At 36.5% G+C, this 27,731-nt stretch overlaps 1 protein-coding gene across 7 annotated transcripts in view; it reads left to right on the top strand.

Annotated features, from left to right (window-relative positions):
* ZNF782 (zinc finger protein 782) overlaps positions 1–27,731 on the top strand; it is a 29,630-nt gene extending 1,899 nt beyond the window's left edge. For 3 of the 7 annotated variants that reach the window (XM_015436635.4, XM_015436637.4, XM_015436639.4), the window contains 4 exons: positions 608–666; positions 5,298–5,424; positions 20,062–20,163; positions 24,417–27,731. In XM_015436635.4, the coding sequence (XP_015292121.3) occupies positions 608–666; positions 5,298–5,424; positions 20,062–20,163; positions 24,417–26,272 (2,144 nt within the window). In that variant the 3' untranslated portion in view covers positions 26,273–27,731. Of the gene's footprint in view, positions 1–607; positions 667–5,297; positions 5,425–20,061; positions 20,164–22,484; positions 22,628–24,416 lie in introns of all 7 variants that reach the window. The other 4 variants (XM_074017962.1, XM_065530852.2, XM_074017960.1 and 1 more) reach the window with 3 other exon arrangements.

Below are 27,731 nucleotides of genomic sequence, written 5' to 3' on the forward strand. Positions count from 1 at the left end.
CCAGGCAGGAGTGCAGTGGCACAAACACGGCTGACTGCAGCCTCTACCTCCTCCTGCCTTAGCCTCCCAAGTAGCAGGGACCACAGGCACATGCTACCACACCTGGCTAATTTTTTAAGTTTTTATTTTCTGTAGAGACAGGGTCATACCATGTTGCCCAGGTTGGTCTTGAACTCCTGAGCTCAAGCCATCCTCCCTCTTTGGCCTCCTGAAGTGCTGGGGTTACAGGCATGAACTATGGTGCCTGCTAAGTTAATTTTAGTGAAAGAATAGTGTCTTATCCTGTGGTGTACTTTAGTTCAACTAATCCTCTATTGTCTTTATTTTTTTGTGTGAGTTAAAAGCACATGTGCATTATTGTTAAATCAACTGGGCAAAGTTTATGTTCACTCAATAAAAAATAGCAGTTTAAGCCCCAAAACTATTTCAGAGTTGTCGTAGAGACAGTACCACCTCTACGTGGTGCTTCTCATGCTTTTTCAAGGCCTGAAGGGCCCTGTTACCTTAGGAAGGCTGCTCCCCAACTGGGTTGCTGAGATTTGGGGAGGTGAATCTAGGAGCTGTGAGGTAGGCCAGACCGTGTGACCTCCTCTTTCTGTCCCCCCAGCTGAGGCTTCACAGTTCTCTACACTCTCCCAAGAGCCACAGAAAATGAACACATTTCAGGTAAGCTCTTTATTCATTCCCCACTTTGTATTGTAATGTATTTATGAGGTCTTTGCATTAAATGGAAAAGGAGAAATAGATCGAGTAAATCTTGAGGGAAAATATATACAGTTTTACCATGAACTCTTTTGTTTGCTGTCAGCTTTTGGTAAATAATCTTTGTCAGGGTTAGTAGGTTCCCTCCAGTTACCAGTTTGCCAAGATCTCGTGTTAGTTATAAATGCACATTGAATTATATTAAATACTTTTTGTATATCTATTAGAATAAATCTATAGCTGTGTCCTTTAATGAATCTATAAATATTGTGAATAATATAATGGATTTTCTAAAAGTAACTTGAATTCCTGTATAGACCCTAGTTGCTAATGAGTGTAGTAACTTGCTTCTTACATGTTTTCCTAGCACTTTTTGGTAATAATGTAGGATTTTTTTTTCTGTATTCACAAATTGGATTAAACTGTATTTTCCTGTTTCCCTGTTCAGTTAGGGTACCATGGTTGTCTCATGAAAGGAAATGGGGCACTTTTTCTTGTTTCTTCTTTTCTAATAATTTAGAAAAATGAGAAAATTGTGTTATATGTGGATTTTGTGAAACTCACCTATGAATTTGGACCTTGTGAAGACTTTCTGTGTGAAGATTTTGATTATTGAATAAATTTATTAATCAATTCATTACTCAACTTCTTATAAGCTTATACTGGATTTATACTTTCTCAATATAATTTTTGTCATTAGATTTTCATAGAAAATTGTAATCATTTATATTTGTGTTTTATTTGCTTATTTTTTTTTAGATTTTTAGTTTATTGTTGGTTGACCATTATCAAACAAGATTTGTCTTTGTCAGTATGCCTTCACTTATAAATGTACAGAGACAAGGTATAAACCGAAAGGAAAATAAAATAAGATACTAAGATATTTTATTTTAAAAACCACCTTGCATACACAAATTATAAAAATTTACTATAATTTTCACACCACCTTGTCATCCTCGTGCTAACACACTTTGACACTGAAGATGCAACCTGCCTTCTTACTTAGCACTGTACTTAGATATATTTATTAAGATGAGAAAGTTTTCATAATGTATGTTTACTAAAACTGGAAAAATTTTCAATTTTAACATAAAATGTATTTGAAATTTTCAACTAAGATTCTGAACATTTTACTTTTACATTTTGTTTTATGTATTTTACTATCCCAGAGTATAAAAGAAGTCAAGACAGGCCTTAACTAAAATGAAAGAGCAAGACTAAAATAATCATAATGAATGCTGTCTTTATACTTAAAAACATTTCTTTAAAATGTTTTATTTCAATAGCTTTTGGGGTACAAGTGGTTTCTTGTTACATGGATTCATCTTGTTACATGGATGAATTTTATAGTGGTGAATTCTGAGATTTTAGTGCACCCATGGCCTGACAAGTGGTGTACGTTGTGCCTTATAGGTAGCTTTTTATCCCTAGCACCTTTCCCTAGCCTCCCACCCTCCCGCTTCTTCGTCTCTAAAGTCCATTATGTCACTCTGTATGCCTTTGCATACTCATAACTTAACTCCCAGTTATAAGTGAGAACATATGGTTTGGTTTTCTACTCCTGTGATACTTAGAATTGCAGCTCCACCCAAGTTGCTGCAAAAGACATTACTTCATTCCTTTTTATGGCTAAGTAGTATTCCATAGTGTATAGGTACCACATTTTCTTTATCCACTCAGTTGATGGGCACTTAGGTTGGTTCCACATCTTTGCAATTGTGAATTGTGCTGCCACAAACATGTGTGCTGGTTTCTTTTTCATTGATGGTGACCTTTTCCTTTGGATAGATACCCAGTAGTAGGATTGCTAAATGGAATGGTAGATCTACTTTTAGTTCCTTAAGGAATCTCCATACTTTTTACATAGAGGTTGTCCTAATTTACATTCCTACCACCATTGTATAAGCATTCCCGTTTCTTCACATCCATGCAAATGTCCATTGTGTTTTGACTTTTTAATAAGGGCCATTCTTGCAGGAGTAAAGTGGTATCTCATTGTGGTTTTAATTTGCGTTTCCCTGATGATTAGCGATGTTGAGCATTTTTTTCATATGTTTATTGGACATTTGTATATCTTCTTTTGAGAAATGACAATTCATGGCCTTCGCCCATTTTTTGTTGGGATTATTTTTTTTCCTGCTGGTTTATTTGAGTTCCTTGTAAATTCTGGATACTTTGTCAGATGTCTAGTTTGTAAATACTTTCTCCCATTCTGTGGGTTGGCTGTTTACTCTGGTAATTATTTCTTTTACTGTGTAGAAGCTTTTTAGTTTAATTAGGTCCAGTTAATTTATTTTTGTTTTTGTTGCATTTGTTTTTGGGGTATTAGTCATGAGTTCTTTGCCTAGGCTGATGTCGAGAAGAGTTTTTCAAATGTTGTCTTCTAGAATTTCTATGGTTTCAGGTCACAGATTTAAGTCTTTGATCCATCTTGAGTTGATATTTCTATAAAGTGAGAGATAGGGATCCAGTTTCATTATTCTACATGTGGCTTGCCACTTTCACCAGCACCATTAAACAGGTCAGGGGTCCCCAATCCACGGGGCCACTGACTGGTACTGGTCTGTTAGCAATGGAACGGCACAGCAGGAGGTGGGCAGCAGGCCAGTAAGCATTACTACTTGAGCTCCACCTCCTGTCAGATCAGCAGCATCAGATTCTTATAGGAGAGCGAACCCTATTGTGAACTGTACATGCAAAGAATCTAGGTTGCGTGCTCCTTATGAGAATCTAACTAATGCCTGATGATCTGAAGTGGATCAGTTTAATCTTGAAACCATCCCCACCCTCCCACCGCTGGTCCATGGAAAAATTGTCTTCCTAGTTTCTTGAGAGTTTTTATTATATAGGTATGCTGGATTTTGTCAGATGCTTTTTCTACATCTATTGAGATGATTATGTGATTTTTGTTTTTTGTTATGTTATGTCATGTATCACATTTATTTACTTGCATGTGTTAAACCATCCCTGCATCCCTCAGGTGAAACCCACCTAATCATGATATGCTTTTTGATGTGCTATTGTATTCAGTTAGCTAGTGTTTTGTTGAGGATTTTTGTATCTATGTTCATCAGGGATATTGGTCTGTTGTTTCTTTAGTTGTATCTTTTCCTGGTTTTGCTAGCAGGGTGATACTGGCTTCATAGAATGATTTAGGGAGGATTCCCTCTTTTGCAGTCTTTTGGAATAGTTTCTGCAGGATTGGGATCAGTTCTTTGAATATCTGGTAGAATTCAACTGTGAATCCTTCTGGTCCCAGGCTTTTTGTTGTTGTTGGCAATTTTCAAATTTTTTAATTACTGATTCAATCTCTCTACTTGTTGTCTATTCAGGGTTTCAATTTCTTCCTGATTTAATTTCAGAGTGTTGTATGTTTCAGGAATTTATTCACTTCCTCTAGGTTTTTAGCATTTCTCATGGTGCTGGTTTGGTAACGACAAATTCCCTCAGCATGTGTTTGTCTGAAATGACTTTATTTCTCCTTTATTTATGGAACTTAGTTTTGCTGGATACAGAATTCTTGGCTGACAGGTACTCTGTTTAAAGAGGTTGAAGATAGGACCCCCAATCCCTTCTTGCTTATAAGGTTTCTGCTTAGAGGTCTGCTGTTAGTCTGATAAATTTTCCTTTATAGGTTACCTGATGGTTTTATCTTAGTGCTCTTAGAATTCTTTCCTTCATATTGGCTTTAGACAGCCTGATGACTATATGCTTTGGTGAAGATCTTTTTGCCGTGAATTTTCCAAGAGTTCTTTGACCTTCTTACATTGGGATATGTAAATATCTAGCCAGGTCAGTGAAGTTTTCCTCAGTTATTTCCTCAAATAATTTTTCTAGACTTTTTTCTCTTCTCCCTCAAAAATATCAGTTATTCTTAGGTTTGGCCATTTTATATAATTTCATATTTCTTGGAGACTTTGTTCATTTCTTTTAATTATTTTTTCTTAGCTTTTTGAGCTTTTTTGTGTTATGTATCATGCCACATCTGTGTGTATAGCTGCATGAGATAATAATGAACAGATTTTCATTCCTGTGAAGATTCACTTCCCGGCTGGTCGCTGTGGCCCACACCTGTAATCCCAGCACTTTGGGAGGCTGAGGCAGGCGGATCATGAGGTCAGGAGATCGAGACCATCCTGACCAACATGGTGAAAGCCCATCTCTACTGAAATACAAAAAACTAGCTCAGTGTGGTGGCATACACCAGTAGTCCCAGCTACTTGGGAGGCTGAGGCAGGGGAATTGCTTGAACCTAGGAATGTGGAGGTTGCAGTCAGCCAAGATTGCACCATGGGAAATGTATGCAGGAATCATATTTATAATAATTTTACCTAAAAGGGCACTAAGCTTCCTCAATATATTAAATAAAAATGTATGTGTATAATTTTAAAATAAATACAAATGAGAGCATGAGAACAAATATTTGTGCTAATTATGCATTTCAAAAGAATAAGGCAGAATTAGGGTCATAATAATAATCCCTTGTAGCATTTTGTTTTAAATTCTCAACAGTAAACATAATGAGTTAGTTTCTGAAAACATTTTCCTTTCCCTGATTCTGAACACTCAGATTAATCAGAAATGCACTGTTACAGGCATCAGTGTCATTCAAGGACGTGACTGTGGAATTTACCCAGGAGGAGTGGCAGCACATGGGCCCTGTTGAGAGGACCCTGTACAGAGATGTGATGCTGGAGAACTACAGCCACCTCGTCTCAGTGGGTGAGCACAGCTTACCATGAGGTTCCCTCCAGAGGGCAGTTCTGTTTCTCCTCTCTTTCTCTCTCTCCGTACCGTACCGTGTGACTCCCTCTACAGTGCAATTCTGGTTTTCCTTTTTTATATTAGTTACTTTTATTGAGGTGTATTTAACAGAAAATAAAATTCAGCACCTTTCAGTGTACAAATCAATGAGTTTTAAAAAATGTATACAGTTGATTACCACAGTCCAAATCATGGTTTGGAATCTTTTTAATCACCCCCAAAAGATTCTTTGTAGCCCTTTGCAGTGAGTCCCCTCCCTCCATCCCTTCCCCCACAACCCCTGGCAACTATTTGTCTGCTTTCGATTGTAATAATTTTGCCTTTTCTCCAATTTCATATAAATGGAATCATAAATTATATACTCCCTTTTGTCTGGTTTTCTTTAGCATAATGCTTTTGAAACTCATGCACATGTGTGTATAAGTGGTTTATTATTTTATCCTAAGTAGTGTCCCTTTGTGGGCATATACTGCAATTTGTTATCCTTTATCAGTTGGTCAGCATACGGAATTTTTTCCCAGTTGGTGCTTTTATGAATAAAGCTGCTGTGAACTTTCACATACAAGTCTTTGTGTCAACATGTTTTCATTTCTCTTGTGTAAGTACCTAGGAGTGGGCTTGCCAGGTCTTCTGATAAGTTTATCTGTCTATAACTTTATAAGAAACTGCCAAATGTTTTCAAACTGGCTCCACAGTTTTTCATTTTCATGAACAATGTCTGTGAGTTCTCATTACTCTTTGGTTACCATTATTTGGAAAATTTTACTGTTTTTAACAATTCTAGTTGGGTTTTAATTTGCATTTTCCTGATGACTAACAACATTGAACCTCTTTTTATATGCTTTTCAGCCATTCATAAATCTTCTTTAAGTGACCAGTCAAATCTTTAGCTCATTTTTGTTTCATTTAGTTTTTAGTATTTTTGTTTGTTTAGTCGAAGAAGTTCAGACCTTTATTAGATATATGTTTTACAGACTTTTTCTTGCTATCTCTCGCTTCTCTTTTTAAAGAGAAAATGTTTTCAGTTTTTAATTTTTTGCATATATTTTAAGAAACCTTTTTTTATATTGAAATAATTATAGATTTATGGGAATTAGCAAAAACTGTGTCCTCACCTTCATTTCCCCCAAAGGTTACATGTTATATAACTGTACTACAATATCAACACCAGGAAGTAGACACTGGCACAATGTGTGTGAATAGCTGTGTGCCATTTTATCACATGTGGACATTGGTGTAACCACCACAGTTGCAATACAGAACTGTTCTATCAGCGCAAAGATCTCTTTGGTGCTACTCATTCATAGTCACACCCATGCTGTCTCTCACATTGTCCCTAATCTCTGCTAACTGCTAATCTGCTAGCTGTATAATTTTGTCATTTTGAGACTGTTATATAAATGGAATCATACAGTATTTGATGTGTTGAGATTGCCTTTTTCACTCAGCAAAATGCTCTTGAGATCCAAGTTGTTGCGTATCCATAGTTCATTCCTTTTATTGCTGTGTAGTATTTCACTATATGAATGTCATTGTTTAGCCATTCACGTATTCAAGGACATTTTGTTTGTTTCCAGTTTGGGGCTATTACAAAGTTGATGTGAACATTCATGTTCAGATTTTTTGTGAACATAAGTTTTTCCGGGATAAGTACCAAAGAGTGTGATTGTTGGATTGTATGGTAAGTTATGTTTTATTCTTTAAGAAAGTGCCAAACTATTTCCCAGAGTTGCTGTACCATTTTGCATTTCTACCAGCAATGTATGAGGGATCCAGTTATTCCCTGTCCTTTCTAGTTCTTGGCATTGTTGCTATTTTATATATTAGTGGTTGAATAGGTGTATAGTGATATCTCATAGTGATCCTAATTTGCATTTTCCTAATGGCTACTGGTAATCAATATCTTTTCATGTGTTCACATGCCATCTGTGTATCCTTAGTAAAATGTCTGTTCATGGCTTTTGTCCGTTTTTTAATTGGAAGTTTGTATGTTTTACCATTGACTTTTGAGAAATTAGATAGTCTAGATATGAGTTCTTTATCAGATGTGTGGTTTGCACATTTTTGTACCAATCTGTAACTTGTCTTTTCGTCGTCTTCATGGGATGTTTTGAAGAGCATAAGTTTTTAATTTTGGTGAAGTCCAGTTTATCAGTTTTGTAAAAATTTTGTATCTAAGAACTCTTCACTAAGTCTTTGGACCAAAGATTTCCTCCTATTTTTAAAAATTGTGTAGTATATTTTACATTTTAATGATAGTGCATTTTGAGTTAATTATTGTATAGGGCATGAAGTGTAAGTTGAGATAATTTTTTTTTTTTTTTTGCCTATGGATATCCATTTGCTCCATGCAGCACCATTACCCTTCCTAGCTTTTTCACCTGTGTCAAAAATCAGTTGACTGTACTTGTATGAGACTATTATATTCCCACATTATATTTCTTTTTCAATATTGTTTTAGCTATTCTAGTTACTTTGCCTTTGCATATACATATTGTAATAATTTCATTATGTTAAAATCTTATTGAGTGACAGGAATTAAAGCTATAAATTTTCAATTTTGTGACAGTTAACATCTTCACTGCTTTGAGTCTTATTTTAAGTCTTATAATCCATAAGCACAAGATATTTCTCCATTTACTTAGATCTTGATTTCTTGCTTCAGTGTTTTGTAGTTTTCAATGTAAAAGTCCTGTACATGTTATATGTATACCTCAGTATTTCATTTGGTTGGATAATTGTTAATGGCATTGTGTTTTAAATTTCTGTTTGCATGCAAAGGTTGCTAGTTTATAGAAATGTAATTGATTTTTGTATGTTTGTTCTTTTATGCTGAGATCTTGCTGAACTTTCTAGGAAGGCTTTTTGTAGATTCCTTCTGATTTTTTAACATAAGCTATCATGTGATCTATGTATAGGGTCATTTTACTATCTTCCTTTCTAATCTGTATGCCTTTTATTTCCTTTTCTTGCCATATTACACTGGCTAGGACTTCTAGTACTGTGTAGAGTAAGAGCGGTGAGAGTGGTCATCCTTGCCTTGTTCCCAACCTTCAGGGGAAAACATCTCTTTCACCAAATGATCCTAGCAGGTCCTTTGTGGATATTCTTCATCAAATGGTGGAACGTCTACTGTGCTCCTAGTTTCTGAGAATATTGACTATGAATGGATATTGAATCTTGTCGAATATTTTTTATGTATATACTGCTGTGATTACATGATTTTTCTTCATTACTCCATTAATATAGTAGACTTTGTTGACTAGTTTTCAAATATTGAACCAGCCTTACATACTTGGAATAAACCTTACTTGGTAATGTCATATAATTCTTTTTATTTATCGTTTGATTCTATTTGAAATATTTTGTTAAGTAGTTTTGCATTTATGAGAGAAACTGGTCCGTAGTTTTGTACTACCTTTGTCTGGTTTTCATATCAGCATAAGTCTGGCCTCATAAAATTAGTTGGAAAGTGTTCCTTCCAATTTTCTGGAAGAGGTTGTAAGAAGTGGTATTTATTCTTCATTAAATGTTTGGTAGAGTTATCTAGTGAAACCATCTGGGCCTAGGGACTTCTTTTTGGGGAGTTTTACAAATCAATTTCTTTAAGTCGTATATATGGATATTCAAATTAATTCTATTAGGTGAATTGTGGTATTTTTGCTTTTCTAACAATTAGTCCATTTTATATAAGTTGTCACGTTTATATGCGCAAAAATGTTCAGATCATTCCATTATTATCATTTTGATGTCTTTAGGATCTGTATTTATAGACCTGTTTTATTCTTTATATTGGTCATTTCTGTCTTCTTACTCTCTCTTTTATTTTTTTATTCACTCTTCCTAGAGGTTTTACAATGTTACTGCTCTTTTCAGTCAACCAGCTTTTTCTCTCATTGATTTTTCTCTTTTGTTTTTTTGGTTTTAATTTAATTGATTTCTACTTTTTACTTTTGCTTCTGTTAGGATTATTGTGCTGTTTGTCTAGTTTTTTAATGTGAGATCATGGACTATTAATTTGAGACTTTTCCTCTTTTCTGATGTACACATTTAGTGCCATAAAAACTCAGCATTGCTTTAGCTGCATCACACAAATTGCATATTGGGTTACTAAGACATGTCTCTTATTTATGTCTAGAAGACATATTTCTTCTTCTTTGATTGAACACTCAATCATACAGTATGAGACCAAAGAAATGCAATTAAAACTTAACAACTGTTTACTTAATATCCACTCTTTGATAGACACCAGTGCAGTTCTCAAGTTACTTAATAGCACAGCCTTAATTTTCATAGGGTGATGTGAAGAGTTTCTGAGGCCAAGAAAACCTTCTATTAAAAAAATTGGATATTTTTTGAAGCTGGGTAAAGGATCTATGAGGGGAAGCGTTCACTGAACTCTTTTTACTTTTTTAAAGAAACTTTTCAAATTCAAAGAAAAAGATAAGCAGTGCTTGAGAATAGCTCTAAGGAAGTCTAGGAATAAGCTAAATAAGGAAATATAAACATTCCAAGCAGATAAAAGTACAAGCACAAAGACCCCTGGTAGAAGAGAAGATAGTGAGTACAGAGTCCTGAAAAAGAACCAGTACACCTGCAACAAAGAAAGCAAGAAGGAATATGGTACAGATGTGAAAGTGGACCAAGTGAATATATATTATTGAGGCTATATTCTGGTTTTTAAGCAATAAGTAATCATTGAGGGTTTTAACTAAAATAGTAATCAACCATATCTGCTAAGAAATGTAATTTTTTGGCACTAAAAAAATTACAGGTGCGTTAGTTTTTACTCAGCAACATATACAATACTCAGCAACAATACCTGCGTAAACACAAAATGATACATACACAAGGTTATTCATTGCAGCATTGTTTGTAATAGCAATAGACTATCAACAACCCAAATGTACGTCATTGACTAATTGGCTAAAAGTATGTTACTTCTACACACAAATGAAGACTATGCAACCATACAATGGGCGAGAGCCTATATGCAAATAAGGAGTGATATTCCGTAAATATTAAGTCAAAAGAAAGCAGTAGAATGGTGTCCATAGAAAGCCATCTTTGAGTAAGAAAAGAAGAGAGAGGAATATATGTGATTGTTGATACTTGCAAAAATGAAACACTGGGAGAAAAATCAGAAAGTAATAAAATACAGCAGGTGGGAGGTGAGTGATTGGAACAGGAATGGAAGTGGGACTTTTAATATACCTTTTTATACAGTTTGGATTTTTGAACTACATACGTGTTTTTCATATTGAAAGATTACAGTAAATTTAAAAGGCAGTTCTTAAATATGAACGTCTTAGAGACTGATGGTTCCAAATAAGATTGATTAGAGATACTTCGTCCTGTTCCTCTCCTTAAGTACAGCTAAAACTGCGAGGCATTATATGCAAAAACATAAGAAGACTTGAACAGTGAGAGAAGGACACAGACAGGCTAGGGACATTGGAACCCAAGAAATGACACCTCTTTCCCAGTTTTATTTTTGCGTAATGCATCAGCCTGAAACACCAATTGGCACAGCCAAAAAAAAAAAAGTCCCAAGTAAAGTCTGCTTCCTCTAGACAAAAGAACAGGAATGCAACCACCCAGAAAGAGAAAATTTTAGACAACTGCCCTACTCTAACTAACCACTATGGAAAAAACCTGCAACTCTTTCCTATCACCAAAAACTGACTTCCACCCTGGTCCTAGAGTATCAGTACTCCTTCCACTTTGCTTCCTTTTTAATTATAAATTCCATCTTTACATTATCCCTTTGCTACTATAACTCCAGCATAAGCTGTTAAAAGTAACCATGCAGCTTCTCCAGCACTTTGCTGCCTAGAAAGTTCTTCCACCAGTTATATTAGTTCACCACTCTTTAAGTTTTGCCTTCCATAAAGCCTTGAGGCATGGATACAATGCAGCCACCTTCTTTGGTACTGTGTAAAAAGGATGGCCTTTTTTCCAGCTCGTAATACATGCTTCCTCATTTCCATCTGAGGTCTTAGTAGAATGGTCTCTACTGTTTATATTTCTATCAGCATTTTCTTCACAACCATTTAACCAATTTGTAAGAAGTTTGAAACTTTCCTTTGTTTTCCTGTCTTCATTTGAGCCACCCTTAAGGTAGAATCACCCTTAATGCTCCATTCATGGCAGTATAGACATTTTCTGGCCTGCCCCTCCAAATTTTTCCAGCCACTACCCATTACCCAGTTCCAAAGCTACTTCTGCATTTTCAGGTGTTTGTAAAGCAACAACCCACTCCTCAGTACCAGTTTTCTGTCTTAGTCTGTTTTGTGTTGCCGTAACACAACACGGGAGACTGGGTGATTTCAAAAGAAAAAACATTTATTTAGCTCACAGTTCTGGTGGCTGGGAAGTCCCAAATTAGACAGCTTCATCTGGTGAGGACGTCATGCTGCTTCAACTCATGGCAGAAAGTGGAAGGGGAGCAAGCATGTGCAAAGAAATTGCATGGAAGCAAGAGTGTGAAACTGAGGAAGCCAGTCTCTCTAAACAACTCACTGTCACAGGAACTAATCCATTCCTGTGAGAGCAAGAACTCACTCCCATGGGATGGTGTATTAGTCCATTCTCATGCTGCTGTGAAGAAACACCTGAGATTGGGTAATTTTCCCCATGGGATGGTGTATTAGTCTGTTCTCATGCTGCTGTGAAGAAACACCTGAGATTGGGTAATTATAAAGGAAAGAGGTTTAATTGACTCACAGTTCCACATGGTTGGGGAGGCCTCAGGAAACTTGCAATTATGGTGGAAGGTACCTCTTCACAGGGCAGCAGGAGAGAGAATGAGTGCCCAGTGAAGGGGGGAGCCCATTATAAAACGGTCAACTCGCGTGAGAACTAACTCCCTATCACGAGAATATGATGGGGGAAACCGTCCCTATGACTCAATTGTCTCTTCCTGGTCCCTCCCATGACACATGGGGATTATGGGAGCTACAATTCAAGATGAGATTTGGGTGGGGACACAGCCAAACCATGTCAGAGGGCATTAATCTTATCATGAGGTATCCAGCCCCATGACCAAAACACTTCCCACTAAGCCCCACCTCCCAACACTGCATTAAGGATCAAATTTTAACATGTGTTTTGATGGGGACAAACCATACCCAAACCATAGCAGGGGATACGTCAAAGAACAGGGGAGCCAACTGAAAGATCTCCCAGTAGCCAAAATTGCAACAGTTTGAGCAATAAAATAAACAACATAGTATTGGTTTATAACCCAAAGTATGAAAAACTCATGAGTCCATATTGATACAAATAATTGAATAAATAAGAGAGAATAGAAAATCTCCCAAATAGAAGAATTCCTAATAATTTGTGTAGTTACTCCTCTTCGAGGAAGTGGAGCATAATTCTCCACTGCTGTAGTGAGCTGTGCCTGTGACAGTCTTCTAAAAAGTATAACATGCATACTGGAGAAAAGGAATAACTATAATGGAAAACCCTGGCATCTATTACCTCCACTGGTGATCAAAGTTATCATCAGTGATAAGTCTGTTGATGGCCTATTCCCTTGATGAGATGTGATGAGAATGGTAGACACTTTACCTCTGTGGTCTTTCTCCCAGGAATACATAACCCCACTTCAGTTATGAAGAAAACATCAGAAAAACCAAAACTGAAGAACATTCTACAATGTCCTTTAAACTGTCAAGGTGATCCAAAATACCTCAAAACACTTAGTTTACAGGAGCCTAAGGAAACAGGGTGACTAAATGTAATGTAGAATCTTGGATGAAGCTGTAAAACAGGAAAAAGACATTAGGTAAAAAGGAGCTCTGAATAAAGTGTAGATTTTATTTCATAATGTTATGTTATGAAAAAACTGCCATTGGAATTTCTGATATTACGTGAGACAACTGCTGTGGTAATTTCAGGCGGTAACAGTGAAGGAAGTTTGGAGCAAGGTATACAAGAATTCTTTCCATCCTTTTAACTTTTCTGTAAATCTAAGTTATTCTAAAGTAAAACTTTTTAAAAAAGTAATTACATATGCACAGCTGCAGAGTAGACAGAGAAAAGAATTGCTGAACTTTGTGACAGAACGATAGAAATGAGTCACTCTTTACAAAGAAAAAACTAGACTGAATAAAAATGAACAGAGCCCCAGAAACTGAAAGAAAATCTCTAATGTTTGTGTAATTTGAATCCCATAAGAAAAGGCTAAAAAAAATTCAAAGAAATAATGGCTAAAATTTTCCCAAGTGTGGCAAAGGTCATAAACCTAGAGATTCAACAAGCTGAGTAAATTCTATACAGGATAAACCCAAAGGAATTCATGCTAAGAAGCATAATTATGAAACTTCTGACAACTAAAGATAAAGAAAAAATCTGACAAGCAACAAAAGGGAAACAATATATTGCTTTTGGGGTAAAAGAATTGGAATGCCAGTGGATTTCTTATTAGAAACCACAGAGAACATATGTTTCAAGTGCTGAAAGAAAAGAATTGTTAACACAACTCTATATCCAGTGTAAGTATCTCTTGGAAATGAAGGGAAAATTGAGACATTCTCAGATGAAGGGAAACTAAGAGTTTATTGCCAGCATACCTACCCCGAAAGAATGGAAGGAAGGAAGTTCTTGGAACAGAAAAGAAATCATAAAAGGAAGCTTTCAAGCATTAGGAAGGAAGAAAGAACAATGGAAAGACTAAAAATGCTGGGAGATACAATATACTTGCCTTCCCTCTTGGGTTTTCTAATTTCGTTTGATGGTTGAAGGGAAAAGTGTAACATTCTCTGATGTGGTTCTCAGTGTATACAGAGGAAATATTTAATTTCCTCTGTCACAGTGGACTGTGATAAGTAATATGTATATAATTTAACATATAGAGTAACCACTAAAAAACAACTTACGTAGTATACTCAAAAATATTTTAGAAACATAGATAAGTAAAAAATTGAATTCTAAAAAAAAAAAAATGTTCAGGAGAGGAGATCAGGAAAAAATGAATAAAAATTCAAGGGAAGAAACAGAAAACAAATAAAATGGCAGATTAAAGCCCTAGCATATCAATAATTACATTAAATGGTCTAAATACACTAATTAAAAGACAGATTGAAAGAGTTGGTTTTTAAAATTCACCTAAATATATGCCATCTACAAGAAATTCACTTCAAAAATAATAGGTAGATTGAAAGTAAAAGAATAGAAGAAGGTGGACCATGGAGCATTAACCATAAAAAAGCAGGATTGGCTATGTTCATATCAGATAAAGGAGACTTCAGAGCACAGAAAATTGTTGATACAGAGTGATGTTACATGTCAGTCTGCCAAGAAGACAGCAATTTTTTTTCTTTTTCTTTTTTTTTTTATTTGAGACAGAGTCTTGTTCTGTCGCCCAGGCTGGAGTGCAGTGGCGCGATCTCAGCTCACTGCAAACTCTGCCTCCTGGGTTCACGCCATTCTCCTGACTCAGCCCCCCAAGTAGCTGGGATTACGGGTACTCGCTACCACACCTGGCTAATTTTCTTTTCTTTTCTTTTCTTTTTTTTTTTTTTGAGACGGAGTCTTGCTCTGTCGCCCAGGCTGGAGTGCAGCGGATCTCAGCTCACTGCAAGCTCCGCCTCCCGGGTTCACGCCATTCTCCTGTCTCAGCCTCCCAAGTAGCTGGGACTACAGGTGCCCGCCACTTCGCCCGGCTAGTTTTTTGTATTTTTTAGTAGAGACGGGGTTTCACCGTGTTAGCCAGGATGGTCTCGATCTCCTGACCTCGTGATCCGCCCGTCTCGGCCTCCCAAAGTGCTGGGATTACAGGCTTGAGCCACCGCGCCCGGCCTTCTTTTCTTTTCTTTTTTTTTTTTTTTTTTTTGTATTTTTAGTAGAGACGGGGTTTCACCGTGTTAGCCAGGATGGTCTCAATCTCCTGACCTCGTGATCCACCCGTCTCAGCCTCCCAAAGTGCTGGGATTACAAGCATGAGCCACCGCACTTGGCCTAAGACAGCAGTTTTTAAATCCTAAATGCTTCAGTATTCCAAGAGATTACATCTTATGCAACTGTAGTACAATGTCAGTATCAGGAAGTTGACATTGGCACAACAGGTGTATAGTTCTGTGTTATTTATCACATGTATAGATTGGTATAACCACCACTACAGTCAAGTCAGCAGAACTATTCAGTCACCACAAAGAGCTTTGTCCTACCCCTTTATATAAAGTCAGCCCAACTCCTTTTACAATCCCTTAACTCATGGTAGTCACTAAGTTGGTAAGCTATCATTTCTTCTAATGCTTTTCAGCCCCGCCCTCTTCTCCCCTCCTGAAACTTGTGTGACACAATTGTTAGATATTACGTTATAGTCTTACAGGTCCCTGTGGCTTTAGTCTGTTTGCTGTCTGTTGTTCAGATTGGGTAATTTCTACTCTTCTATATTAAAATTCATGGATTCTTTCCTCTGTCTTCTTTATTCTGCTGTTGAACCCATCCACTGAGTATTTTTTAACTCTAAAATATCTACTTCATAGATCTTCTCTTTCTTTGCTGAGACTTTCTATTTTTGCTTCATATTTCTTACTATTTATTTAAACATTTATATGATGGCTTATTTAAAGACTTTATCAGATATTTTTAACTTATGTGCCATCTCAGTGTTGGCATCTATTGATTGTCTTTGCTTAATCAAGTTGAAGTTGTCTTAGATCTTAGTATGACAAGTGATTTTAGATTGAACCTATTTGGAAATTATAAGATCTATGTCTTATTTAATTAAATCTTCTCATGTAGCAGGCATTCTCTGACACCACTGTGGCAGGGGAGGTGGGGGGTGCTGCCTCATTATTGAAAGGTGGGCTGAAAGTCCAGGTTTCCTGTTCAGCCTCTGTCGGCACCTGGAGGAGGGGTTGTCATTACTGCTGAATGGTAGTGGCAGTTCAAGATCCCCATTTTGCCTTCACTGATAATACCCTGCATGGGAGGATCCGGAGTGCCTCATTACTGCTCCCCATGGGGCTTCGACTGACACTGGGGGGCAGGGGACCTTGTCACTGCCTGGCTTGGAGACATGTCTCAGCCCCCAGTCAGCCCTCTCTGACATGTCCCTGGTGGAGCGGTAAGGGAGCCTTCCTCCAGCCTGGTGAGCACAGACATTTGAGTTCCCCACGTGGCCTTTCATGGCAGCAGTAGAGGTGGAGAATGTATTTTTTATTTTGTGTTTGGCTGAAATAAGAACAGTCGTTGTCTAAAAGTTTTCAGTCTTGCTAGGCTGCCTCTTTCCTGAACCTCTGGTTTGAGAGTACAAGTTTTGGGTTTTATGTTTTGTTTTGTTTTGTTTTTTCTGTCTCCACATTCATGTTGCTTGTTGCCAGCTTCTCCAGCTTCTAATTGGGAATATATCATTGTCATTCCTTAAGTCCTGAGGTCCCTGAACAATCTGCTGTCTTCTCTCCACCTTTCAGCATCTTATGTTTTTAAATATATAATATCCATAGTTTTTAGCTATACTTACCAGAAAAGATAGGAGGAAATACCTCTACTCCATATTTCTAATAGAACATGGCTTTTTTATTTTAAATTTTTGACTCTTTGAAAATTTTTTTTTACTATTACTGTTTTCTCACTTAATTCCTATTTGGAGAGCAAGATTTTTTTAAATCCTTTTAAAGTTTATTTAAACTCGTTTCAGGGCCCATGATATGATTTATCCTGGTTAAATGTTTCATATGTATTTGAAAATATGTGTTTTCCTTTTGGATCGGTGTTCTATAAATGGAGGTCATGTTGGTTGATAATATTCTTGAAGTCTTCTGTACTCCTTCTTATTTATTTGTAATCTACTTCTATAAATTATTGAGAAAGGAGTCTTACTGTGCAGCTACAATTGTGGATTTGGTTATTCTTCCAGTTTCATCAGGATTTGCTTTATGTATTTTGAAGTAGTGTTATAAGATGGAAAAACATTTGTGATTACTATATCCTCTTGATTAATTATTCCCTTTATCATTATGCAGAATTTCTCTTTATGTATGCTGTTTATATATTATGAAACCCATAATAAATAATATTGTCTAAAAAGATAACTTGAAAGATAATATTCGGCCGGGCGCGGTGGCTCAAGCCTGTAATCCCAGCACTTTGGGAGGCCGAGACGGGTGGATCACGAGGTCAGGAGATCGAGACCATCCTAGTTAACATGGTGAAACCCCGTCTCTACTAAAAAAAAAATACAAAAAACTAGCCAGGCAAGGTGGCGGACGCCTGTAGTCCCAGCTACTCGGGAGGCTGAGGCAGGAGAATGGCGTGAACCCGGGAGGCGGAGCTTGCAGTGAGCTGAGATCCGGCCACTGCACTCCAGCCTGGGTGACAGCGCGAGACTCTGTCTCAAAAAAAAAAAAAAGAAAAAAGAAAGATAATATTCTATTTAAAGAAAATCCAAAAATGAGAAAAGTATATTTTATTTTCATCCTCTTTTTTCCAGTTTATGGTGCTCTTTATCTCTATAAATTTTTTTATATAAATCAAAAATTTTCATAGTACCGTTTTTCTTCTGTCAGGAAAATTTAACATTTCTTGTAATACACATCAGTTGCTGATAAATTGTTTCAGTTTTTTTTTTTTTTTGGCTGAAACATCTTTGCTAAGTATAGAATTTTAGGTTGATTTTTTTTCTTTCAGTACTTTAAGAGTGTCACTTCATTGTCTTCCAGACTGTAAAATTTCTAACAAGAAGTCAGCTTTAATTTTCTTTGTTCTTCTGCACATATTATGTCTTTTTCTGTCTGCATAAAATTTACTTTTTTTCAGCAGGTTTTAGCAATTTGATTATAATGTATATGGGTGTGATTTTATGTTTCCTCTTGGCATTTATTTAGCTTCTTGGATCTGCAGGTTTATATAGGTCATTAAAATTGGCAAATTTTGGCCACTGTTGCTTCAAAATTTTCTCTCCCTTTCCTTTTTATCTTCTGGAATGCTGATTACATATATGTTAGACTACAAATTTATTTAACCACAGATCACAGATAACTCTGTTTATTATTTTCCAGTCTCTCTATGTGTTGCCCAGGCTGGTCTTGAACTCCCAGCTTCAGGCAATCCTCCTGCCCCGCCCTCCCAAATAACTGGGATTACAGATGTCACTGTGCCTGGCCATATGGGCCATTTCTTGTTTGGTTGTTACTGATTGATTTTTTTCCTTGATAAGAGTCTTGTATACCTAGTAATTTTTTATTGGGTGCTAGATATTGTGAATTTTACATTGTGAGTTGCTAGATTTTGTTGTATTCTTTTACGTATTTCTGAGCCTTTTCTGGGATGTAGTTAAGTTACTTGGAATTAGTTCGATCATTTCAAGATACACTTTAAGCTTTGTTGTGTTGGATTCAGAGCTCACTTTAGTCTAGAATTAATTTGGTCCCTCTTCTAAAGCAGTACCCTTCTGGTTATTCTACCCTGTTGGTCATTAATTAGGAAGTTTTTCTACCCTAGTTGGTGATGATCGTTGTCTATCATCAACAAAATCTAGCAACTCACAATGTAAAATTCACAATATCTAGCACCCAATAAAAAATTACTAGGTATGAATGATCATTCCTACCTTTGTGTCCGCTGTAGTGATTTTTCAGCCTATTCTTTTTCACTGGTTTTTTCCTAACCTTGAGTGATTTTCTTATATGCTTGTACAAGTCAGTACTCAGGAGACCCTTCTGCAGATCTCCAGCATTTTATATCAGTATAGCTCTTTCTTCACTGGCATTTACTCCCACAAATTCTAGTTGCCAGGGATTCCTTAAACATCCAGTTTTGTCACATCAGCTTACCAAGTCTGCCAGCCTCTGCTTTGGTGTTCTCTTTTTCTGCTCTGGGTTGGCAACTCTCTCACAAGTAGCCTGTGATAATCATAGGGCTCACCTCATTGTTTCTCTACTTTCAAGGATCACTGTCTGCACTGCCTCTTGGCTAAAACCTAATTACCATTTTTTATATTTTGTTTGGTTTTTTAGTTGTCTGTTATGGAGCAGCAAGTCAGTTTCTTTTACCCTGTTACAGCCAGATATGGAAGTCCTCATGAAATATCTTCCTTGACACCCAAGACATTGGCCATTTTAGAATTGTATGTTATTTAGGTGTGCAGTTTAGGGGTTCAAGGAGATTGACCATTTATGAGAATAAGAGAATGTTTTCTGGCCAGGTGTGGTGGCTCACGCCGCTGTACTTTGGGAGGCCAGGGTGAGATAATTGCTTGGGGCCAGGAGTTTGAGACTAGCCTAGGTAACATAGTAAGACTCTGTCTTTACAAAAAAAACTTTTAAAAATTAGCCAGGTATGGTGGTGCACACTTGTAGTCCCAGCTACTCAGGAGGCTGAGGCAGGAGGATTACTTGAACCCAGGAGTTTGAGGCTGCAGTGAGCCATGGTCGCACCACTGCACTTCAGCCTGAGTGACAAAGGGACCCTGTTGCTAAAAAAAAAAAAGTAAGAAAGAAAATGGTTTTTTTTGGTTACTTCCTCAAAGAAGGTCCAGTGAGCACCCTGAATATGCCCCTTCTGAAACTGTAGCTTTTTCACATTCAGAAACAGTAGAACCTATACAACTAATGCAAATGCTAAATTATTTCCCATTTATAGGGTACTGCTTTACAAAACCAGAACTGATCTTCACATTGGAACAAGGAGAAGATCCATGGTTATTAGAGAAAGAGAAAGGATTTCTAAGCAGGAACTCCCCAGGTGAGTTACTGAATTCAATGAGCAGAAGGTTCACTGATTCACTAGGAGGACTCACACAACTCAGCATATAGTCATAATAATGGTTAAATTATATACAGTGAAAAGATACAAAGAGAAATCAGCAAAGATTAAAGGTGCATGGGGCAAAGTTCATAGGAAACAAACCGTAAGTTTCTGAGAGTTCATACAGTTCCCCAAGCACAGTTCCCTAAGCAAGGAATTGCGAAAACCCATGTAAATGTTGTCTACCCAGAATTGGTGCCCAGGATTTTTATTGCAGGCTAACCATGTAGACACCCTCTGTCTAGCATGCACCAAAAATCCAGACTTTGAGATGGAAAACCGGTGTTCTCTATCATGTTGTTTGTACAGGGCTGGCACAGTGAGCTCCTCAGCAGTTATGGGAATCTTGTTTCTAGATGCCAGCCAAGGGCAAACCTAATAAGAAAGTCTTTCTAAGAGTAGCAGTCTCAGGCCTGCTGTATCAACTCTTGTCTCTACAAAACCTATGCAAATCCCTGGCATAACATAGATTAAGACAAACATATTTACCATATCAACGAATGTAAGTGGATTAAATGCGCCTATTAGGAGAAAATTCTATTAGATTTTGTTAAAGAAGTATATTTAAAAAATAATTGGAGAAGTTCAAAATACAGTTAGGAATTGCTAAGGCAATAAAGTACAATAATTCAGGTTTTATTTGCTTTAAATTCCTACTTCTATCGCATAATCTTGGAATACTTTATCCTATACTTTATCTCTTCTTTTTGTGAACTCAGTAACTAACACTAAAGTTAAATTCAGGTCAAAAAATAGAGAAAAGAAAGGGCATTTTGATAATGCTAAAGTAGACAGTTTTGAAAGGATATGTTAAAAGTAGACAACTTTAAAATATATTTAAGAGTTTTGAATATTTGTGTACTAAATTACCGGGTTTCATAAAACAAAAAACCACAAGTGTTCCGAGGAAATACGGAAACATATAGGTAGCATAGCCTTTAATTTACCTTTTTGATTTCATACCGGAACCAGAGGATCACAACTGAGATCCTAGACTAGTGCTCAGCAAATGAGGACACAGGGGAAATTCTACCTGCTCCCTATTTTGGTCAGGAAAGATTTTTCTAGAACACAGCCATAGCTGTTCATTTATGTGCTAATGCTGCAAGGTAGAAATGAGTAGCTGCAACAGAGACCACATGATCAGCCCAGCGGAGAACATTTACTCTCTGGCCTTTTCAGAAAAAGTTTACTGACTCCTGCTCTAGAAGTTATAAATAACATGTTTTATAAAACTGAATCTGCTGTGGCTTTCAAAACTCTACTCTTTTAACAAAGAATGAATCCATTTTAAAATGACCATGGGACACTGACAAAATATAAAAGTATTTTGTGCAAACATCAATAAATTCCACAAAGTAAAGATAGTATTGTCCAGTAAAACTATAAATTGCAAACAATGTGAGAAGAATTAAAGTCTCTCTGTCTTAAAATCAATAAGGACTATATAAACATATTTAATCAAAGAGTAAATGAAAATCAAAATTGTCCAATATCCAGAAAATTTCAAAGGTAAAAAACATGCATACTAGAACCTTTGGGATATAGATAAAGCAGTGCTTAGAAAAAACTTTTAGTCTTATATTAGTCTTATATAGTTGTTTTTTAAAGTGAGAAAGTTTTCAAAGAAAACTAAGCAAAGCAAAAGATGTAATAAAAATAAAACTATATTAGTATAAATTTTAAAGCCAAAAGTGGTTCTTGCAATAAAAATAACTGAATAAAATAGATAATCTCAATTAGAAAAAGGGGGAAAGCACTATTACTCACTTAAAGTTTTGATTTAAATTCCTACTTCTGTGGTATAGTTTGAAATCCTTTAGTGTATGCCTTATCTCTTCTTTTTGTTAACTCACAATCTACTTGATAGATGTGTTAAAAAAAAAAAAAAAAGAAAGAAATGAAACACTGTGCCAGAGAGCACATAGTTATTGAATGAGCTCCATTCCTACCTGGATTATAATCCACTAAAAAGAATGGTCCCTGCTTTACTCTTCTATATATTGAGTCCATGCAATATAACACATAAGTATTTTTAATAATATTGTGTATTAACTTCAAAGCCACTTGGGAGAGGTGTTTCTTATTGATTCATTCAAAAAACATTATCCCTAAATGCAAACACCCAAGTCAAATTTCTGAGACTTTTGAATAATCAGGTGTAGGTTAGCATTGGGTCTGAGCACTTGTGTAGGAAAGAGGAGGTAATTTTGAGGCACATTGCTTTTTAAGAGTCACTGTCTTCATTTATATTACAGAGAGGTATAAAGTATATCAGAATGAAGGTTATATTTTGTAAAGGAGAACAAAGCTGCATAAAATAATGCTATTGATTAAAAAGTGAACTATTATTTTACGTACAACTAAGAAAGAGAAAATGCCATTTAACTGTGCACGTGAGGTAAGTTTTAAAATACTCCCTAATTTGAATGATGGTAACTTTCTTAAAAAATTATGAGTGTCAGATATATGAGTACTATCCATATATCCCTTGTTAAAATGAATAATATAGACAGTAACTACTTTTAGATTGTAAATAAATGTTCCTTACATTTGTGGGAAGACACAAGAAGCCTTTTGTGTGTATGTAATTTGGGAAATGCTTTGCGTTGCCTGAAGGGCATCTAGAATCTACATAGGTCTAAGGCTAAAAAGCAGAGTGACTCAGAGAAAGAATATAAGACTGTTACTGTCAATATACTATTTACTGGTGATATACTGTCAAGACTAGAGCAGAAAAGACTTTGGGCTATTGCAGTGACAGCTAGAACATGTAATGAGCCTGCAGTTAGTGTAAAACCTTCTTTTCCTGAATATCTCTTAGGGCACTAAGGCAGTGTATTTAAAGCCTTGGGGCTGACATTTTTGCATGGAATGTGGGTAGCAATAGGGCAATAGCAGTCAAACATACACAAGAAATTTATGATAAATAAATATAAAGGATACATGTAAAGTTTTTAAGTCCAGGTTAAAATATGATCCTTAAGGTACTCACAGTCGATAAAAACTAGCAATGTTAAAAAGTAGATTGAAAACAGAATTAAGGATTGGACAAAGACAAGGCTGGTTTTAGGGAAAAGAGTGAGCAAACTGAAGAGACAAAAGTTAAGATTTGATGATCTAAAAAGATTCACTATTGACCAGGTGCAGTGGCTCATGCCTGTAATCCTAGCACTTAGGGAGGCCGAGACAGGTGGATCACCTGAGATCAAGAGTTTGAGACCAGCCTGGCCAGCATGGCAAAACCTTATATCTACTAAAAATACAAAAATTACAGGCATATGCCTGTAATCCCAGCTGCTCAGGAGGCTGAGACAGGAGAACCACTTGAACCCAGGAGGCAGAAGTTGCAGTGAGCCAAGATCACACCACTATACTCCAACCTGGGCGACAGTGAGACTCCATCTCAAAAAAAAGAAAAAAAAAAAAAGATTCACTGTTGAACAACCCTGATACAATAAACCAAGTCACCAGAGCTAGGGCAGAGCAGTGAATCCAATCGAGGTGGAAAAATGACTTTAACTCCCATCAATTTTATACTTCCACTTACACATTTGTGTTCCTTTGATGATAATACAGACAGAATTAAAATGTGGTCTACAGTAGTATTTCTTCTAACATGAGGAAATTGGTGCCATTATAAATTTATTTTGTGATATGTAGAAAGGAAATGGAGCTTCAACTGGACTATTGTAGGCTAATGATTATCCTACCATTGTAATTTATATTTGTATAAGAATCTAGACTAGCTTTACTCCCTAAGGCAAACCCTGTCTCAGATAAAACCACTAATCCATTGATTTTTGTTGTTAGCTACTTCATTTTGGTAATCTTTTTTTTATTCATCCCATTCTCTGATTTTCCTGTTCCCAGGATCCAGTGCTCTTACATATACACCATTTTCAGTCATTTTGTTGATTTATATCCTCTTCTCTATTCAGTTTTGAAATTTTTATTTTAAGATGCCAAATACAGACGTATATTCATTTCCCATTTCTTTTTCTACTACAAAAAAAAATTTAAGCTTAAAAGGGAATATAGGGAATATACTTGAAATTACTTTATTGTTGAGAAACTGAGCCAGAAACTCAGGAATCAAATACATAATAGGGCATATATATACACATATGTCCCATTCCATAAGAAATGTGTTAAATATCATAAAGTTTGTTTAATTTTATCATTTTTAGAAGACTCCCAACCTGATGAAATCTCAGAGAAGAGCCCAGAAAATCAAGGCAAACATTTGTGGCAAGTTTTATTCAGCAATAAATTATTGACTACAGAGCAAGAAATTTCAGGAAAACCACATAATCGGGACATAAACATTTTTCCTGCAAGAATGATGCCTTGTAAATGTGACACTGTGGGGTCTGCTTACCTGGGTCTCAGCCCGACGGCCCCACACTGTCAGTATTCAAAAGAAAAGGCTCATGAGCATAATGTATGTGACAAATGGCTCATCAGTATTAAGGATGGCAGAACTAACACTCAAGAGAAATCTTTTGCTTATAATAAAAGTGTAAAAACCCTCAGTCATAAGGAGGACGTTATTCAGTATCAGACAATTCAGACTTCGGGGCAAGATTTTGAACATAATGAAAGTAGAAAAGCTTTTCTTGAAAAGGCTGCCGTTGTTACATCTGACAGTACCTACCCAAAAGGAAAATCTTACAATTTCAATAAATTTGGGGAAAACAAATATGATAAATCAACCTTTATTTTTCCTCAGAACATTCATACAGAGAAGAGTCACTATGAGTTTAATGATACTGGAAATTGTTTCTGTAGGATCACTCACAAAACTCCAACAGGAGGGAAATCTTTCAGCCAAAAGTCACACATTAGAGAATGTCGTAGAGTTCATATAGGGATGAAACCCTTTGAATATGGAAAAAGTTTCAACCATAATTCAACCCTCCCAGTGCATCAGAGAACTCATGCAACAGATAAATACTCTGATTATAACCCATGTACAGAGACGTTCAGCTACCAGTCAACTTTCAGTGTACATCCGAAGGTTCACATAAGGGAAAAACTCTGTGAGTATAATGAATGTGGAAAATCCTGCTCTGTTAATTCACGCTTGATTTGGCCTCAGAAAAGTCACACAGGGGAGAAACCCTATGAATGTCGTGAATGCGGGAAAGCCTTCAGTGAGAAGTCACGCCTAAGAAAACATCAGAGAACTCACACAGGAGAGAAACCATATCAATGTGATGGATGTGAGAAAGCTTTCAGTGCAAAGTCAGGCCTAAGAATACACCAGAGAACCCACACAGGGGAGAAACCATTCGAATGTCATGAATGTGGGAAATCTTTTAACTATAAATCAATCCTCATAGTGCATCAGAGAACTCACACAGGGGAGAAACCTTTTGAATGTAATGAATGTGGGAAATCTTTCAGCCATATGTCAGGCCTAAGGAATCATCGAAGAACTCACACAGGGGAAAGACCATACAAATGTGATGAATGTGGGAAAGCTTTCAAACTGAAGTCAGGCCTGAGGAAACATCATAGAACACACACAGGGGAGAAGCCCTACAAATGTAATCAGTGTGGAAAAGCTTTCGGTCAGAAATCACAACTCAGAGGACATCATAGAATTCACACAGGGGAAAAACCCTATACATGTAATCATTGTGGGGAAGCTTTCAGTCAGAAATCAAACCTCAGAGTACATCACAGAACTCATACTGGGGAGAAACCCTATAAATGTGAGGAGTGTGGAAAAACTTTCAGGCAGAAATCAAATCTCAGAGGGCATCAGAGAACTCACACTGGGGAGAAGCCCTATGAATGTAATGAATGTGGAAAAGCTTTCAGTGAGAAGTCGGTCCTAAGAAAACATCAGCGAACTCATACTGGGGAGAAACCATATAATTGTAATCAGTGTGGGGAAGCTTTCAGTCAGAAATCCAATCTCAGAGTACATCAGAGAACTCACACAGGGGAGAAACCCTATAAATGTGATAAATGTGGAAAAACTTTCAGTCAAAAATCAAGCCTTAGAGAACATCAGAAAGCCCACCCAGGGGATTAAACATATGCATATAAAGAATATGAAAGAACTCTGAGCTGGAGATCAAACCTCACAATACATAATGAACACACAGGAGAAAACTGTTAACATAGCACTGGAATTTCCTCTACAATTTCAGCCCCCACCAAATGTCAAAGAATAGAAGATGAATTGTTGAAATGTATTTTATATGGGCATTCTTTCAGCCAGAGCACAGTCTTCCATGGATATTACAGAACTCACCCAGCAAAGAAACCCTATAAAGATAATGAATATAGAAAATACTCATGTGAACTCTCTCCTCAGAAAACTCATGCTGCAGAAGAGCTCTGAGAAAGTAATAAAAATGTGAAAACTTTGTGCCAACAATCAAAACTCTTTCATCATCAATCACACAATGACAAAAGCTAGAATATAATAAGTGTGTGATAAACTTTAATGAAAAGTCAGTACAGCAGAAAATACATTCAAGATGGAGACCTCGTAGTATATTAAACAAGAAATGAAGTTAATGGATGTGGGAAATTCTTCTGCCATGTCAACCCTCATTTTAACTTACATAGAGGTAATCCCTATATGTCACATAATAACTATTGAAATGTTCACTAGTAATCATTTTCACTTCTCTCTCATGCCACACCTGGCCTAAATTTCTCAACCGCTCTGTCATATAAATGGGGTCATATTGTTACTCTCTAGCTAGTGGAATATGGAGGTCAATGACAGGTCTTAAATACATCAGCAAAATTCTCAATATTTTCTTCTATCCCTCATTAGAGTGGAATGGAGAAAAACCTTGGGACTCAGGCTCTGATGATAGAAAATACAAGATGGTAGGAACCAAGGTCAGAGAAAGACCCTGTGGCATGGAGTTTTCTCCTCCATGTACACAGTTGGACTTCTTGTAGTGAGGAAATAAATGTGTTCTCTGCTGAACTTCTAAAGGTTTGGGTATACTTGATACTGACAGAAACTCAACAACCCTCACCTAATAAAACTCACGAGTATGATTTTTCAGGACATCTGAAATCAGTGTATGTCAGAAAAGTCACATACGACAAACCTCAGACAGCATCCTGAATGACCATGGCTTTTATTCCCAAGTCTTCCTCATCGGACAGGTAATATCATCAGAAATCTGACATTTTAACAAATGTAGGAAATTCTTCACACACACAGACACGCACACACACACACCCCCAGAATCTCATTAAATATTTGATCATTTAATTTTGAATGTGTAAAGTTTTCAACAAATGATCATATTTTATATCAGAGCTTGTTACAAGGGGAAAATCTATCAATTTAAGAAAGGTAAGTAATAGCCTTTATCTAGATATTGCTATATCAGAACTGTTGTTTCATATATAATATCAAAACTTTTAATGAAATGTAACATTGATTAATAGACATTCAGTATAACAAAAAGCTTAAAAAGAACAAGAAATAAATTGCATAAACTGAAAAGCAGTGTTGCAAA

Source organism: Macaca fascicularis, chromosome 15 (assembly GCF_037993035.2).
Source record: "Macaca fascicularis isolate 582-1 chromosome 15, T2T-MFA8v1.1".
Classification (NCBI taxonomy): Eukaryota; Metazoa; Chordata; class Mammalia; order Primates; family Cercopithecidae; genus Macaca; species Macaca fascicularis.